Below are 16506 nucleotides of genomic sequence, written 5' to 3'. Positions count from 1 at the left end.
TTGAGGTAAATTATTTTCTTATAAGAGTCCGGAGATGATGTTTATTCCACCAGGTTTGTCATTAATATTTGTCGTCACCAGATCACAGTCGTAACGTTTTCCACCGAGCACAACTGGGATTCGCTGGATTTCTACGACGGTGTTGACAGCAACGCACCCAGACTTGGCAGCTATTCAGGTAGGACTATCGCCAAGACACGCTGGCACAAATTCGACAGGCGATGATATGATACGCATTAAAACAACATCAAATTTCTCTCAGGCTGCTGAAAACAGCCAGGTTTGTTATTCCGAGCCGTATCCACAGCCCTCAGAAGCTGCACGGTGTACGTACGGCGCAGAGGTCGCACCCAGTCTCAGCTGCTTTCTGACTCGAGACAGGTATCTCACGGAGGTTCTCTCGAACCGTATGCCACGAAAGATCCGTTTGTTGTCCGAACTGCATTTGCAACTATCACTTGGTTTGTAAGCAGCAGGGTAGTAACGTGAACACGGGGACTGGACGGCTGACTGGAATGTTTAGAGGGATGTTTGGATGAGAGTCGGATGCGGATGACGAAATGACTCGCCGATGGAGTCTGAACGAACCCTCGTGCTTTGTTCGGGACAGAATGACGGATTTTCTCTGCGTTTTTCGTTTCGTTTTCGTTTTTTTTTTTAAGTTGAAACACTTTGGTGGTGCTGTAGCAAAGAAATTACAGTATATAAGAAATTAAAAACACTCACAGGCCGTGGCTCACATAGTAGCAAGCGATTCGACTCGGAATTGACTCCTGAATCAGTGAATCACAACCAGAGTCAAACACGGAGCTGTAGAAAATGGGAGTTCTGAATATTTTGAAATGAATATAAATGAATTATCTGCTGGATGTGATACAAAGACAAAGCGCTAGTGGGTTTTTTTTTTTATCCCTGCACTCTCCTGACCTAATGTTTCAGCGTTTTGGTTCATTTAATTATGTGCCAATCGAACAGAAAACATTATAAACGAATCAAATCGACTCTGATTTGAACTCAAACACAGACTCCGTCCTTCATGCTGTTTGGGGCTTTAAAGAACCTTTTAGAAAACCTTTTATACATTTTAAACTAAATTTTTTCGCTGTGTAAATAATCAGGCTTGTTATTTCAGCTCGAAATAATCGGCATGCTGATAAAACAAAATGTCATTTTATGGTCACGACTAACGAGCCTTCTATTAGCGTAAACACGAATACGTTCTTATACGCGCTACGTCGCCTGTCGAGCCGCTTTTACGCGCTTTATCGTTTGGATTAAAAATCATATTTGTCTTCATAAATCCCTGGAAGTCATACATTTAGCCAGCGAGGGAATTCCTAAACAGAGTGAAATCCACAAGAAGTCCACAATGTTAATGTTGTCCTTGTCGGATTTATTTAATAAACTCGTCTGGCAGGAACAGGGTTTTATATTGAGTGTAAAACAGATGAAACCGGAGCTAAAAGGACAATAAAAGAGCCGTAATATGACGGTAAGGAGGTCATGATGCTTATGATCTGTTTCTCGGTGCGAGGGTCAGCTTTCATCCTTCAGGGTTTTCAGCTCCTCTCGTTAACACTGTTTCCTTTTCTATTCTTCTCCAAAGAGAGGTCTTTACAGCTATTCAGGATCTTTTTTTCTGTAACTATTCACAACCTCACGGTGATTATAGACGTCGTATTGCGGTCGCCTTTGAAAGCGTTTCGCAGGTAGCATTAAAGTAGGAGGATTATTTCATTCTTCATGTCTGGTGTTAATGACAGCTTCAGCGGTGCCTGGAAGCTGGGTCACCGTCTCCCTGCAGAAAACACGTCATATCCAGAGAGAGTCCGAGTCTCGCTTAATTAACACGGGCTCAGATGAAAGACGTGCGAATATCCGCCATACAAACGAACAGATCACGTGTCGAATTTAAATGAAAACAGATTCAAACAGCAGACGTTTTATTTTCACTCTCAGATAGGAAGCTCAAGTTATGCTACAGGTTTGTTTCTAGATTTTATGAGGATTTTTTTTTTCAACCCCACTGACTCCTTTTACCTTCTTCTGCTCTCCGGTTTGTTAAATTACAAACTAACTGAATAGAAAGCGCACTAAACGTATCCGATCTTCACTGATGCGAATCTGAAGTTGTTTTTTTTTGTAAGTTTGTTTTAATAACTTTAAATCCTTATTTTTCAATAATAAACCTTTAAAGAACTTTTTTTCATACCGTGTAAAAGTTATATAAAGCGTTTATATCATTTTTGATATTCTTCTGAAATTCAGTGAAAAGTTTTGAATTTTTATTTTTTTTCACTAATTCTTTTCTTTTCTTTTTTTTTATTTCTTTTTTTTTTAAACAGGCAAATAAGAAATAAATCGAAATATGTATCTGTAGGTGTTAAATTTTCCGGAAACAGCGTTGAAGTGTCGAAGGAGGTTTAAAGGCTCGGTGTACGATCTCTGAAAGCCAATGTTGACATTTGAAATCACCAAAACAAACACGCCCCTAAACCAAATGGGTGTCACCCCTGTTTTGATAGCCCCGCCCCATACGTACATACGCAACCCAGGCGACTATTATGGCGGAACCTCCTGGGGCAGCTGGCTGAGGGGAGATTTTTACCAATAAATGAGCACAATGAGCAATACTATGGTAATACAGATGTGTTTATGTAGTACTGCATGTTGTAGCGTGAAAGGTTTAGCTCCGTTTCACGCGGAAGACGACGTTCGACACCTAGGACCCGAGGCAGAGGTAAAGGCAGTTATCCGCCATGTCAATCTTTCAATCGCTTTCGGCTAATGTCAGATATGCGCACTGAACTCTCTCTCCGCCGCATATTGACAAGACACGCCCCTTTCTGCTCATTGGCTACACGTTAGTTTTGTTTGTCGACCCGACTCAGTTTTCTTAAGCATTTTTATCACATCATGCACCGTACCTTTAAAAGTGACTTACAGTAAGTGACATCTTATTTGTGCTGCTTTCAGGAATCACCATCCCACCGCTTCTGAACAGCACATCCAACAACCTGTACCTGACGTTTCAGACGGACATGAGCGTTTCCGGAGCAGGATTTCACCTGGAATACGCAGGTACGGATTAAACCAGACGACATAAACGTACGTCCAATGACATCGCTGGCTAGAATTTCCTAAAAATTCAGCTTCGATGTAATATTTTACTCTTCAGTCTTTCATACTGACAAACAAAGAGAGTTTCCTGTGTCCTAAGCGATAGGTTTGGATTCCTGCCCGGAGCCTCAGACCCCCAACAACGGCATGAAAATCGGCGAGCGCTACATCGTCGGTGACGTGGTTTCCTTCCAGTGCGATCAGGGATACACGCTAAAGGTGGACACACACTCTGTAAATGAATCCGTGCCATAAATAATACATTTCTTTATTTCTATTCATTATTAAATACACAACACATCTGCACTCGTTTCTACTTTTATTTCATATATACAGTAATATATATATTCAGATAAAATAATAAATGTAAAAAAATGAAATAACATTTTTTTAAAAATCCCCAACAACAAAAAAAAAGATATTATATTTACATGCTTGTTATTAAGAAGTGGAAGAATTATTACTTATACTATTATAAAAAAGAAAAAGAAAAAAAAAGGAAACAATGGGTAATTTAATCATTATTTAAATCGAACCGTTTCTTTTATCTCGAGTAGATCTTGAACATATTTAGAGTGTTTTTAGTTCTGGTTTATTCCATAAATCTTATATATATATATATATATATATATATATATATATATATATACGTATATATATACGTATATATATATATATATATATATACGTATATATATATATAATCTTTTGTCATATTTTACCTTTTTTTGATATATTTACGTATTTTTTTGATAATTTGATAAATATTATATTAGATTTTATTTATCTATCTATCTATCTATCTATCTATCTATCTATCTATCTATCTATCTATCTATCTATCTATCTATCTATTTATGTGACTTTCACTTACTGATCTGTCTATTCTTTCTGTTTTTGTTTTTGTTTTTTGTTTTTTTTTTGGGGGGGGGGGTTTGTTGTTGTTGTTTTTGTGCTCTTTTGTGTGAATATGCAGGGCAGTGCGTATATAACGTGTATGCCGGGACCCGTCAGAAGATGGAACTATCCGGCACCTCTCTGTCTGGGTAATGCTTCATTTTTTACTCCTTCTTCCTCTTCCTCGTCTTTTCAGTAACATCTGGTTTCTCCGAGCTCCGAGACGTCACGCCGCTTAAAAAAAAAATACTCGTCAATAGACTCGGCTTTGTTCCGTCAAGTTATTGTTACGGCTGCGGAGGCTGTAGAAGGATGTCGGGGTTCGTTTGTCTCGTTTATCTGTTTTTTTTATTGGGAAGACTTTCTGCAGGTGTCATCGTGTACTTTTACATCCTGTTCAGTCACTGCTTTATCGTGGGGCTCTTTCGTCAAATTTGTACCTTCCTGTATCGGGGTTCGGTGTCGCCGTCGGACGCTGAGTAGAAGATCATCACGACTCGAAATAAAAACCCCAAACCTGCCGTATATCTGATCCGGAATCGCTGGATATGTTATTAAAGCGTGGACCCCAGTAGGAGTTGTGTTCACACTGATGGGAATCTCATGACACTTTTTTGCTCCGGTCGCGTCAAAGATACGCAGATATTTGTGGTATAATTGTGGACCCTGATTAGTGTTGTGTGTTCTCTCCGTAGCCGAGTGTGGCGGCTCTCTCTCGGACATGACTGGTGTCATCCTGAGTCCCGGCTTTCCTGGAAATTACCCCAGTGGGCTGGACTGCACCTGGACAGTGCGACTTCCTGTGGGCTTCGGTTTGTGTCTCACAGCCTCAGATCCACTCACTGCTCTGCGTCTGTCTCGAAGACATGTTTACTATTACTCCTTCTCTCCTTTTCGGGTAGAGGAGGAGAGTGAAGGGGAGAAGAGAGAGGAAAACAAGGAAGAAAGAAGGGGAAGGGAGAGGGAGAGAAGGGAAAGGAGAGAAGGGAGAAGGAGAGGAGGGAGAAAAAGAGAGAAGAGAGAGGAGAGAAGGGAGAAAAAAGAGAGGAGAGAGGGAGAGAAGAAAAAAAGGAGAGAGGAGAGAAGGGAGAAAAAAGGAGAGAGGGTAGAGAAGGAGAAAAAGAGAGAGGGAAAGAAGGGAGAAAAGAGAGAAGAGAGAGGGGGGGAGGGAGAGAAAGAGAGAGGAGAGAGGGGAAGAAGTGAGCAAAAGAGAGAAGAGAGAGGGGGGGGAGGGAGAGAAAGAGAGATGAGAGAGGGTCCTCCTTTCTCAACATAGACTCTCTTCTCTCTTTCTCTCCTTTCTCTCCTTTCTCCCCCTCTCTCTTCTCTCTTTCTCTCCTTTCTCCCCCTCTCTCCTCTCTCTTTCTCTGCTTTCTCCACCTCTCTCTTCTCTCTTTCTCTCCTTTCTCCCCCTCTCTCTTTCTCTCCTTCTACCCTCCCTCCTTTTCTTCTTTCACTTTCTCTCATCCTTCCTGTTCTTTCAGCTACCGAGTTGTTGAATCATTTCATCATCCCATCTTTCTGACATTGTCCTTATTTCTGTCCTTCAGGGATTCACCTGCAGTTCCTGAATTTCTCCACCGAAGCCGTTCACGACTACCTGGAGGTTCGGAGCGGGAGTTCAGACTCGGGTTCGGTGATTGACAGGTTCAGCGGTTCCCTCGTTCCTGAATCGTTTTTCAGCACCACCCACGAGACCAGCTTCATCTTCCACAGTGACTACTCACAGAACAAAGCTGGCTTCCACATCGTCTACGACAGTAAGAGACGTCTGTCCTGGGGGTCACACATCTGTCTGTCTATCTATCTATCTATCTATCTATCTATCTATCTATCTATCTATCTATCTATCTATCTATCTATCTATCTATCTATCTATCTATCTATCTATCTATCTATGTCTATCTGACTGTCTGTCTGTAGATAGATAGATAGATAGATAGATAGATAGATAGATAGATAGATAGATAGATAGATAGATAGATAGATAGATAGATAGATAGATAGATAGATCTGTAAGCGTTAAGTGCAGTGCGAGTCTCCAAATTGATCTAAATCCTGTTTACAGACGAACTTGTTGTCATTTAAAATCTAAATGAAAATAAACTCCTCGTCTTAGCAGGAAAACGACGTCCGCGACCTTCGGCTCAGCGGGAAGCGGCCTGCCTTCTAAACGTGTCCTCTTTTTACTGTCAGTGTGCTTCCAAAATGACGTTTTTAAAGGAAGAATAATAAACACACACACACACACACACACACACACACACACACACACACACACACACACACACACACACACACACACACACAGTGCAGTGAGCTACCTGGACGTGTATATTTATTTAGAAACAGTTTCAGCTACACGTTAAAGGGACACGTGGACAGTAAGACGTATCGCTTATCAGCTTCATACCGAACTTATTAACGCAAACATCATGTGACGTCAGACAAGCGTACAGTACAGCAGACGCCACAAGAACAACAAAGAACTGCAGCATCTTTCTGAAGCACCTGATAAATAAGACTTAAATCTTAAAGAGAAAAGAAGCTAGCATGGTACAATGGCACTAGCTAGGTGGCTATAACGCTCTGTAAATCCCTGCTCTTAGCCAGGAGGTCGGTATTGATGCTCAGTCATTATCTGTTCATGGCAACAAACAAGACTCCATCTGAGCTAACAGTGTAGCTGGCTAATGTTCTTCATCTGAAACAGACTAGATAACCTACTAAAGAGCAGGACACATAAACAGCAATAAATAATACTGGGATAGAGATACGCCTGTACTGGGATAGAGATACGTATGTACTGGGATAGAGATTCGCCTGTACTGGGATAGAGATACGTATGTACTGGGATAGAGATTCGCCTGTACTGGGATAGAGATTCGCCTGTACTGGGATAGAGATACGTATGTACTGGGATAGAGATTCGCCTGTACTGGGATAGAGATTCGCCTGTACTGGGATAGAGATTCGCCTGTACTGGGATAGAGATTCGCCTGTACTGGGATAGAGATACGTATGTACTGGGATAGAGATAAAGCTGTACTGGGATAGAGATTCGCCTGTACTGGGATAGAGATACGTATGTACTGGGATAGAGATTCGCCTGTACTGGGATAGAGATTCGCCTGTACTGGGATAGAGATACGTATGTACTGGGATAGAGATAAAGCTGTACTGGGATAGAGATTCGCCTGTACTGGGATAGAGATACGTATGTACTGGGATAGAGATACGTATGTACTGGGATAGAGATAAAGCTGTACTGGGATAGAGATTCGCCTGTACTGGTATAGAGATAAAGCTGTACTGGTATAGAGATAAAGCTGTACTGGGATAGAGATACGTATGTACTGGTATAGAGATACGTATGTACTGGTATAGAGATAAAGCTGTACTGGGATAGAGATACGTATATGCTGGTATAGAGATAAAGCTGTACTGGTATAGAGATAAAGCTGTACTGGGATAGAGATACGTATGTACTGGGATAGAGATACGTATGTACTGGTATAGAGATAAAGCTGTACTGGTATAGAGATACGTATGTACTGGTATAGAGATACGTATGTACTGGTATAGAGATAAAGCTGTACTGGTATAGAGATACGTATGTACTGGTATAGAGATAAAGCTGTACTGGTATAGAGATAAAGCTGTACTGGGATAGAGATACGTATGTACTGGTATAGAGATACGTATGTACTGGGATAGAGGTGAGGCTGTACTGGGATAGAGATAAAGCTGTACTGGGATAGAGATAAAGCTGTACTGGTATAGAGATACGTGTGTACTGGGATAGAGATACGTGTGTACTGGGATAGAGATACGTGTGTACTGGGATAGAGATACGTGTGTACTGGGATAGAGATACGTGTGTACTGGGATAGAGATACGTATGTACTGGGATAGAGATACGTATGTACTGGGATAGAGATACGTATGTACTGGGATAGAGATACGTATGTACTGGGATAGAGATAAAGCTGTACTAGGATTGAGATTCAGATGTACTGGGATAGAGATACGTATGTACTGGGATAGAGATAAAGCTGTACTAGGATTGAGATTCAGATGTACTGGGATAGAGATACTGGGATGGAGATTCTGGGATAGTGATACGGCTGTACTGGAATAGTGCTATGGCTGTACAGGGATGGATATTCTGATGCACTTGGATTAAGCTTCAGATATACTGAGATTGAGATTCAGCTGTACTGGGAGTAAGATTGTGATATTCTGTTATTAAGATGCATATGTACTGGATTTGAGATTCCGCTATACTGGGATACAGATGAACTGGGATTGATATTTAGATGTGTTGGGATAGCGATACAGATACCGCTGTACTGTGACTAATATTTAGATGTACTGGTATTCAGATATAATGGGTTAAAGATTCTGATATAGTGTGACACAGATACAGTTGTACTGGGATTGAGACTGGGTGATATTTAGGCACCACTTCCCCTTTCCCTCTTCAGCTTATGAGCTCCAGCGCTGCCCGGATCCGAGGCCCTTCCGAAACGGCCAGGTGATGGGAACGGATTTTGGCGTGGGCATGACCATCTGGTTCCAGTGTCAGCCGGGATATACGCTTCTGGGCCAGGCCTCGCTCACCTGCCTGCATGGAGTCAGCAGGAACTGGAATCACCCTGTTCCTCGCTGTGAAGGTAACCAAAGCCCACATGGACACTTGCCTGTTTCTGGGGAAAGTTCTAGAAGTCTTTCTGCTTTAGTGCCTTATTATCCGTTCACTATAATAGCCGTTAGGTATGCAGAAGAAACACTCTTGTCTTTCAGAGCCTTGTTGCCTGGGAAACCTAATTAATTAAGCTAAAATAGTGCAAAACTAATTTGTTAACACTTTTTTACCAAAGCTATCTCTATAAATACGATCCGCTCTTCCAGGCTCCTTATTTGTCCGGTGCTGATTTATAGCCGTCTGCACTCATCAGTGGAGGCTGATGTCAGTCTCGGAGGACAAAAAGACAATCAGATTGCCATGTAGGCGGTCTGAATGGTGTCTGATGAAGCTACGGGTCAGCACTATATATATCATGTCACCGTCGGCTGCCTGGGAAATGACGGAAGAGTTAAAAATCATTTCAAATTTGGGACTATTTTCGCTTCGAGATAATTAGGCCTCGATTCTCCGAAGAAAGCCGACGACGGGTTTTGAAATCTTTATCTCATCTTATCTTTGAATCTTCACCGTTATCCGTGGCACGCGACCGAGTAGACGAGATACGACACGACACGGAGTGACCGGTTTGTCGTGACTTCTTTTTGGCTCTTTAAAAATAAAGCAGGATCTGTTTAAGTGATATTTGTAATATTTCTTTTTTTAGGTTCAAGCCCTGAACTCCTTGGAGATATCTCTTCACTCGCTGTTAGCATTGTGTTTAGAGTCCGGACATGCTAATCCTGTTATAAGCATGAGCGTCGACCTAAAAGTATAGCATCTTGTATTAAACCGTGTCACAGTTTTGCAGGTTCGCTGGGAAAACACTGTGAAGCAGGAAAACATCATGATTTAAACCACAAATGTTACAGTCGTGTTGACTTCCTCTTTCACGCTAAGTAAAGGGCGAGAACAGATACCGTATTAGCATTAGCGATGCAAGGCTTCCATGGATTTAAACAGAAAGTCATAAGATTGCTAACTAGGAACAGGCGCAGCTAATTCTGAGCGAGACGTTTGCTAACTGGGATTTTTAGTCAGCACTCTGTGTTTGGCAACGCCGGAGAAAATCCACACGCGGACGCAGCGAAACTACAACGTTCTCTAGCATACGGTACATTCCTGACCCAATTTCTTGCCATGTGATTGTTAGGATGGCGTGAAACCCAGCAGTTAGCTTGGTCACACTCATGCTAGAACTCCAGTAGCTGACATTTAGGACTTGAACGGTTCTTATTTTTCTGTGTAAGGCACTGCATGGCTAAACAAAGGCTCTTGAAAGTTGCAGTTTCTTCTCCGCATGCTTTGTATTAGCGCGTCCCACACCACAGTATTTACTGTGAGCTCTGACCTTTAAAAAAAAAAAAAAAACAAGGCAGAAACTCTGGAGAGCGGTTTCTTTAACACACAGCAGGGCCGTGGACATGGAGTTCAAAGACAAGAGTGCTGTTTGCAAGGCTGTAGGAAGAGAAAGTCATCGGTGTAAGTGGCATTTTCATGCTCTTTTGTTCTCCATTGCTTTCTCAGCACTTTGTGGTGGAAATCTCACCGCTCTGGAGGGCACCATCTACTCTCCGGGTCACCCAGACGATTACCCCAACTTGAAGGACTGCACATGGACCATCAGGGTTCCGCCAGGCAACGGCATCTCCATTAACTTCACCGTGCTGAACACCGAGCCCATCTACGACTACATCACCGTGTGGTAAGTAATTCTGTTCTCACGTACATTATAGATGTGGATGAACTTTTTTTTAATAAATGCAATGTTCCCCAAATCAAAGATCTTCCTCAATAGACTTTAGTTTTCTATTCCTTAAACGCTTCTACATCTTCTTATTCCCATCTCACTGCCAAATGCACTTCCACTCAAATCCGACAGACGCATGATCTTCATTCCCAAAGAGGAAAAATGCCACGAAAGGGTGTCGAGGCAACGAAAATAACCACCACTACCTTCACAGATCCTTGCCAATGTCTCTCTTTAAATGCAGCAGGAAGGCTAGGAGGCAAGATCTATTTTTTTAAGTCACTTTGGACCAAACCATCACTTTGACCACTGACGTAGATTGACGTCTTTCGGTCCATAGCTCATATTAAAAAGATTTACAGCCCTTATTCAGAGCGACATACAAAAGTGCTTTGAAGTCTCCATCAATGAATACATCAATACTAGTTCACAGACTAAGGATACCCGAGCCTTAAACTCTGTTGAAAGGAAATATTACACACACATATATTTTTTTATATAAATAGTAAGAAATAAGTGTGAGTATTGAGTAGCAGGTAGGTCTTGACTCGTCGTTTGAAGACAGCCGGTGACTCAGCTGTTCAGGAGTCTAGGGGAAGTTTATTCCACCAAGTAGGTGCAAGAACAAAAAAAATAGATTTGTAAAGTTCGTCGCGACAAACGTTGATGTTGACGTTGACGATGCAAGTATTCGCAAAGGCCAGTGCTTTTTGGAGGCGAGCGGACATAAGGGTCGTTGTTACTTTTGGAAGCAAGTAGACAGAAAGCTAGGGTGCCAAAACATTTGGAGATAAGTGATGCTCACAGCTCACCTAACGTGATGTCACGTGACGTCATCAGAATACCTGTCATCATTGTTCTGAGTGTTTTGATATGTCACACAGGTTTTTTGATTTTGCATTTTTTTTGGGGGGGCTGCGGGACAACCTGAAGGCCAGTTGGTACACCGATTTAAAACTTTTTCAGAGTATCACCCTAAAGGAGCTGGCCGAGTTTGGTGTAGATAGTTCGAAAGCTTGCTGAGTTATAAACCTCCAAAAATTTATAATGGGGGTCCATGGGGGAAAAAGGCCATTTTGAGACCCGGTACCAGAAGTACCGGAACTCGGATCGCTTAGAAAAGTAATAGCAACAAAATTCAGACCAGCGTCTATAACATACCCGAATTTGGTGCATGTGGCTCGAAAGCCCTAGGAGGAGTTACTCTTGATAAATTTTTGTCTGAGCTTAAATAGGAAAACCGAATGTTGGCTTCTACAAAGCGACATAAGAAGTATCTTGAAAAACAAAACATTCGGGACAAATTAGAGTCATAGTGCTGGACCATTTTTGACCATTCCCACATTCCCAACTATCAGAGGTTAACTGCATATGGTTATTATACCTAAGTGCCCACCGAGGTACGATGAACTGGATGGCTATAAAGAGCTGGATGTGGTCAGCAACAATACTTAGCTGTACCAAGGTGTGCCGTTTATACGGTGTTTGATTGGTATTAAGGGGCTCAGTGAGTGTCAGGAAATCATTCCCCACTCTGTTATACTCTCAACACCAGCCTGAACTGCTGAAACATGTCCATGGATTTGGTCCAAATTATTACCCACACTAGTATACCCCCAAGTCTGATTGGGGCTATTGACTTCCTGAAAGCATTACCAACAACCTGAAAGTCAGGTGAGGTCCATTGATTTCTGAAAACCTTACCCACACTATTATATTCCCAAACAACAGTTTGAACTGTTGACACAAGGCAGTTCGGGTCCACTGGTTTCTTGAAAACATTGCCCATACAATTGCCCATACCGTTATGCCCCTTCACCCAGTCTGAAGAGTTGAAACCAGTCAGTGTAGGCTTCCTTAGATTCCTTAAAACTTTACCCAAACCATTATACTCCCACTGTTCTGAAGTGTTGATACAATTTCGCTTGGGTCGGTGGATTTCCTGAAGGCGCTACCCACAATATTACCCATCACTATTCTGGCCTGTTGGCACGAGGCAGCTTCCCTGCACCATTAGAACGGGGCACAGAAGCCTTTATTATCGCCACATATACATTACAGCACACTGGAATTCTTTTCTTCACATGAGTGCAGGGGCAGCTATTATACAGCGCCCTTGGAGCAGGGAGGGTTGAGGGCCTTGCTCAAGGGCCCAGCAGTGGCAGCTTGGCTGTGTTGGTCCTTGAACCCCGATCCTCCGATCAACAACCCCAGAGCCTTAACCAGTTGAACCACCACTGCCCCAACACCGTTATACCCCAACACCAACCCGAACCGTTGACACGAGGCAGATCGGGTCAACGGATCCATTCAGTCGATGCCGAATTCTGACGCGACTATTAGCAGAAATCGTGATTCTTTTTTTTTCCCCGGCTATGTTTTCTGGTCTCTGTGTAATCTGAGAAGCTGAACTGATTTGTTTCGGGGTTCTTTTGTGCCCCTCGGTGGTGGAGACGTTATATGTTAAATATATTTTTTTAAGGGAATGCAAATTAGCAACACGAGGGAGTCGACTTGTTGGCAGCAGAGACATCTTCACTGATGTCTCTGGCATTGATTTCTACTTGTTTATTTCTTGATCTAGTGCTAGGAGAAATACAAAAGAGTGGCTGATGAGAGAATGAGCAGCGAAGCTCTGACTCGGGGTAGAAACAATCCACCCTTCAGCACACCACCCTGTTGATTATTCTTCTACATAATATAGAGAATGATCCTTACTGCAGGGCTTCTTTTTTTTTTTAAGTAACCTCCACAAATCTCCTCCAAACATCCGAGGCATGCCTGTCACGAGTGATATAAACGATCTGACAAATAATTACAGTTCTTACAATGCGGTACGTGCAAATTGATTAATGCGGCCATTAAATCCAGAGGTCCTGAAGGATCAGTCATGCATCAGTGAAGGAGTTTATTGTATCACCAGCAAGAGATGAAATCAACTGTACTTTAGGGAACCAAGGAGAAATTTCATCCAGTGCCTACGTACTGTCAGAATGAAGAATTTTTTTTTTTTTTTCCTTTCCGCTGGTGAGACGCTTCAAGAGCAACGGATATAACATTAATGACATCTCTGCTAGTTGTTGCCATGGCAGCAGGGAAGTGAAGAATCTTAACATGTAAGAGTTGTCTCGGCTTTGAAAGCCACGTGATAAATGTGACGCCTTAAACTTCTACTAATTACGAGAAGCTTTTTACTTGGTCGTGCGAAGGAAAAAAACAAACGGCGTGCTATGCTACACGTACAGTAGGCGACCGATTTAGAGGCGATTTTAAGCCATTTAAGTCCTTTTAATTAATACTTATTTATACATCTTACTATTTATTTTTTTTATGCATTGACTATTTAAAAATATTTGGCAAATAAATCTGATTTTTTTTCCTTTTTCTCCATGAAATAGGTTGAAAATAACATAGTTAGGGTTTTTTTTTTTTTTGCATAGAAATAGCAAACATTTTGGTTAACTAGCAGCCATTAAAAACTTAAGTTCTTGGCTTTAAATTATTTTTGAATGAATAATTTACTTTAAATTTATACGTTTCGAATACTTTTCCGTGGCTTGAAATTATTATTATTATTTTTTTGCTTTACTTTCCATAAAAGCCTGTTATTGTCAACATTTTATAAAATTTCCAATAAATGCTCACAGCTGAATTGGAAAAGGATTTAAAGTGGGCTCCTGGAGGGCAAATAATAGTTAGGGACCGAGTGCGTTAGAACGTACATGCAATTTTTTATTTGTTTTTTTTTTTCTTTTTGCATTATTCTAAAGAACGGAAATTGCACTCGGAGTCTAATTCAGGGGTGTTTACAATCGTGCACTTTCTGTTTTCCTGTTTGTTTGTTTTTCTCAGAAATCTTACGGTCGCACTGATTTTTTTTCTTTCCTGTCAAACAGAATAATAATCGTACAGACACTTGTGTTTCTGAAGGAGTGAATTGTCTCGCCGTTGTATTTTCTCTAATGCGTCAGCGTCTAATGCGAGGCAGATGTTCACGGTGTAGCACATTAGTGCGCCTGCAAATTGAATTAAATGGATTCTTATGTGGCGTGCGCTGTGTTCACATGGCAACATTTCAAACCCTTCATTTCTGATCACTGGGGATTTGGCAGGAAGGGACGAGGAGCCTGTAAAGCCAAGCATCAGGTGGGAAAAAGAGACCAGAGAAGGCATGTCTTATTTTCGATCTCATTTGAAAATCAAGTGGCGGGAAAAAAGGGAGGTCAGCGTGCGTCCTCGAATGTTAATGCATATTTAACTTACTTAAAAACGTTTACACACTTTCAGATTCTTTAATATTTTAGGAACTTCAATTAATTAAAACATTAATTGACTCATTAGGACTTATTACTCAGGTTAAGAAAATCAAGAGCGTAGTAAATACTCTGGAGAAGGCAACAGGAAAGGGGCAGGATGCAGGAAAGGGGCAGGACACAGGAAAGGGGCAGGATGCAGGAAAGGGGCAGGATGCAGGAACAGTGCAGGACACAGGAAAGGGGAAGGATGCAGGACACAGGAAAGGGGCAGGATGCAGGAACAGTGCAGGACACAGGAAAGGGGCAGGATGCAGGACACAGGAAAGGGGCAGGATGCAGGAACAGTGCAGGACACAGGAAAGGGGCAGGATGCAGGACACAGGAAAGGGGCAGGATGCAGGAACAGTGCAGGACACAGGAAAGGGGCAGGACGCAGGAACAGTGCAGGACACATGAACAGTGCAGGACACAGGAAAGGGGCAGGATGCAGGAACAGTGCAGGACACATGAACAGTGCAGAACGCAGGAACAGTGCAGGACATGAACAGCTCAGGATACAGGAACAGTGCTGTAAGCAGGAACAGTGCAAGACACAGGAACAGTGCGGTAAGCAGGAACAGTGCGGGACACAGGAACAGTGCAGGAGCAGTGCAGGACACAGGAACAGTGCAGGAACAGTGCAGGAACAGGAACAGTGCAGGATGCAGGAAATGTGATGCAGTTTTGTTTGTAAAAATAGGATCTGCATGGAGGAGTCATCAGAAGGAAACCTTATCTGTAACCTCATGACAAAAGTCCACATCTAATGTTCTTCTAGATAACTTCTAGATAAGTCAGAGCACCCTGGACACACTGGACACAGCTTCTGAGGACCGATGAAGGAAAAAAAATACTGAGAAAAAAATCTCAGGAACATTAAGAAAGCAAGATGCACTTTCACTTAACGTCTGTTTTCAAGGCATTTTGATGTAAGTGACCTTAAAAAAAAAGGGTCACAACCTGTTAATGACATCAAGAATCTATGAACCTGTGTCACTATATTATGTCCACTTCATAAATATAAAATATATGGTGCTTTATAAATAAGTCAGCTGTTATGAATGCCTTATGTAAGAGTTATAAAGAAAGAGTATAAGGTTGCATATAAATATATATAATGCAGAGAAAATGACAGTGTTTTGGAGTTATCACGAAAGTCGTTGTGATTTACAGGGACGGCCCGGACCAGACCTCCCCTCAGCTGGGCCAGTTCAGCGGCAGCTCTCTTCAGGAAGCCATCTCCAGCACCTCCAACCACGTCCTCCTGAGGTTCCACAGCGACTTCAGCACCAGCGGATTCTTCATCCTGCATTATTACGGTGAGCTCCGTTTCCCTTCCCTCCGTTCCCTCCTGTTTTCAGCTTCATCGTCGTCTCCTGACCCGACACCTACGTGACGAGTTACGTGTTATAGGTTGCGTGTAATAGCAGCTGCTCTGGGTGATGATTTGTCTGGATGATGATGCTAGTTTCCTCCTTTTTCTGTTTGTGTTCACACCATTTTTGGATGTCTGTCAGATTTTTTCCCCCTCACTGGGAATTTGCTATCGTTAAGGCAGCCATCACGCCGACAGCCACTGCAGCTGCATCCAGCAACAATCTGATGGTCGAAATATTACACAAATATTATACACGTGGATGGATGATCAAAACTTTGTGCACCCCTGACTATCATGTTTGTCTTCCTCAAACTTTCAGAATGCCACGACATGAAACATAAGTCTAGATCAGGGGTAGATCAGGCAACCTTTAACACTC

General features: G+C 42.2%; 1 protein-coding gene across 1 annotated transcript in view; it reads left to right on the top strand.

Moving 5' to 3' along the window:
• csmd3a (CUB and Sushi multiple domains 3a) overlaps positions 1-16506 on the top strand; it is a 252962-nt gene that overhangs the window by 162183 nt on the left and 74273 nt on the right. The window contains exons 35-43 of the mRNA XM_047808368.1: positions 82-178; positions 2977-3081; positions 3221-3339; positions 4097-4166; positions 4713-4829; positions 5568-5777; positions 8505-8693; positions 10232-10409; positions 15923-16068. Of these exons, the coding sequence (XP_047664324.1) occupies positions 82-178; positions 2977-3081; positions 3221-3339; positions 4097-4166; positions 4713-4829; positions 5568-5777; positions 8505-8693; positions 10232-10409; positions 15923-16068 (1231 nt within the window). The remainder of the gene's footprint in view (positions 1-81; positions 179-2976; positions 3082-3220; positions 3340-4096; positions 4167-4712; positions 4830-5567; positions 5778-8504; positions 8694-10231; positions 10410-15922; positions 16069-16506) is intronic.

Source organism: Tachysurus fulvidraco, chromosome 25, assembly GCF_022655615.1.
Source record: "Tachysurus fulvidraco isolate hzauxx_2018 chromosome 25, HZAU_PFXX_2.0, whole genome shotgun sequence".
Lineage (NCBI taxonomy): Eukaryota > Metazoa > Chordata > Actinopteri > Siluriformes > Bagridae > Tachysurus > Tachysurus fulvidraco.
The sequence above is the reverse complement of the archived record's forward strand: the minus strand, read 5'-3'. Positions and strand labels throughout refer to the sequence as shown.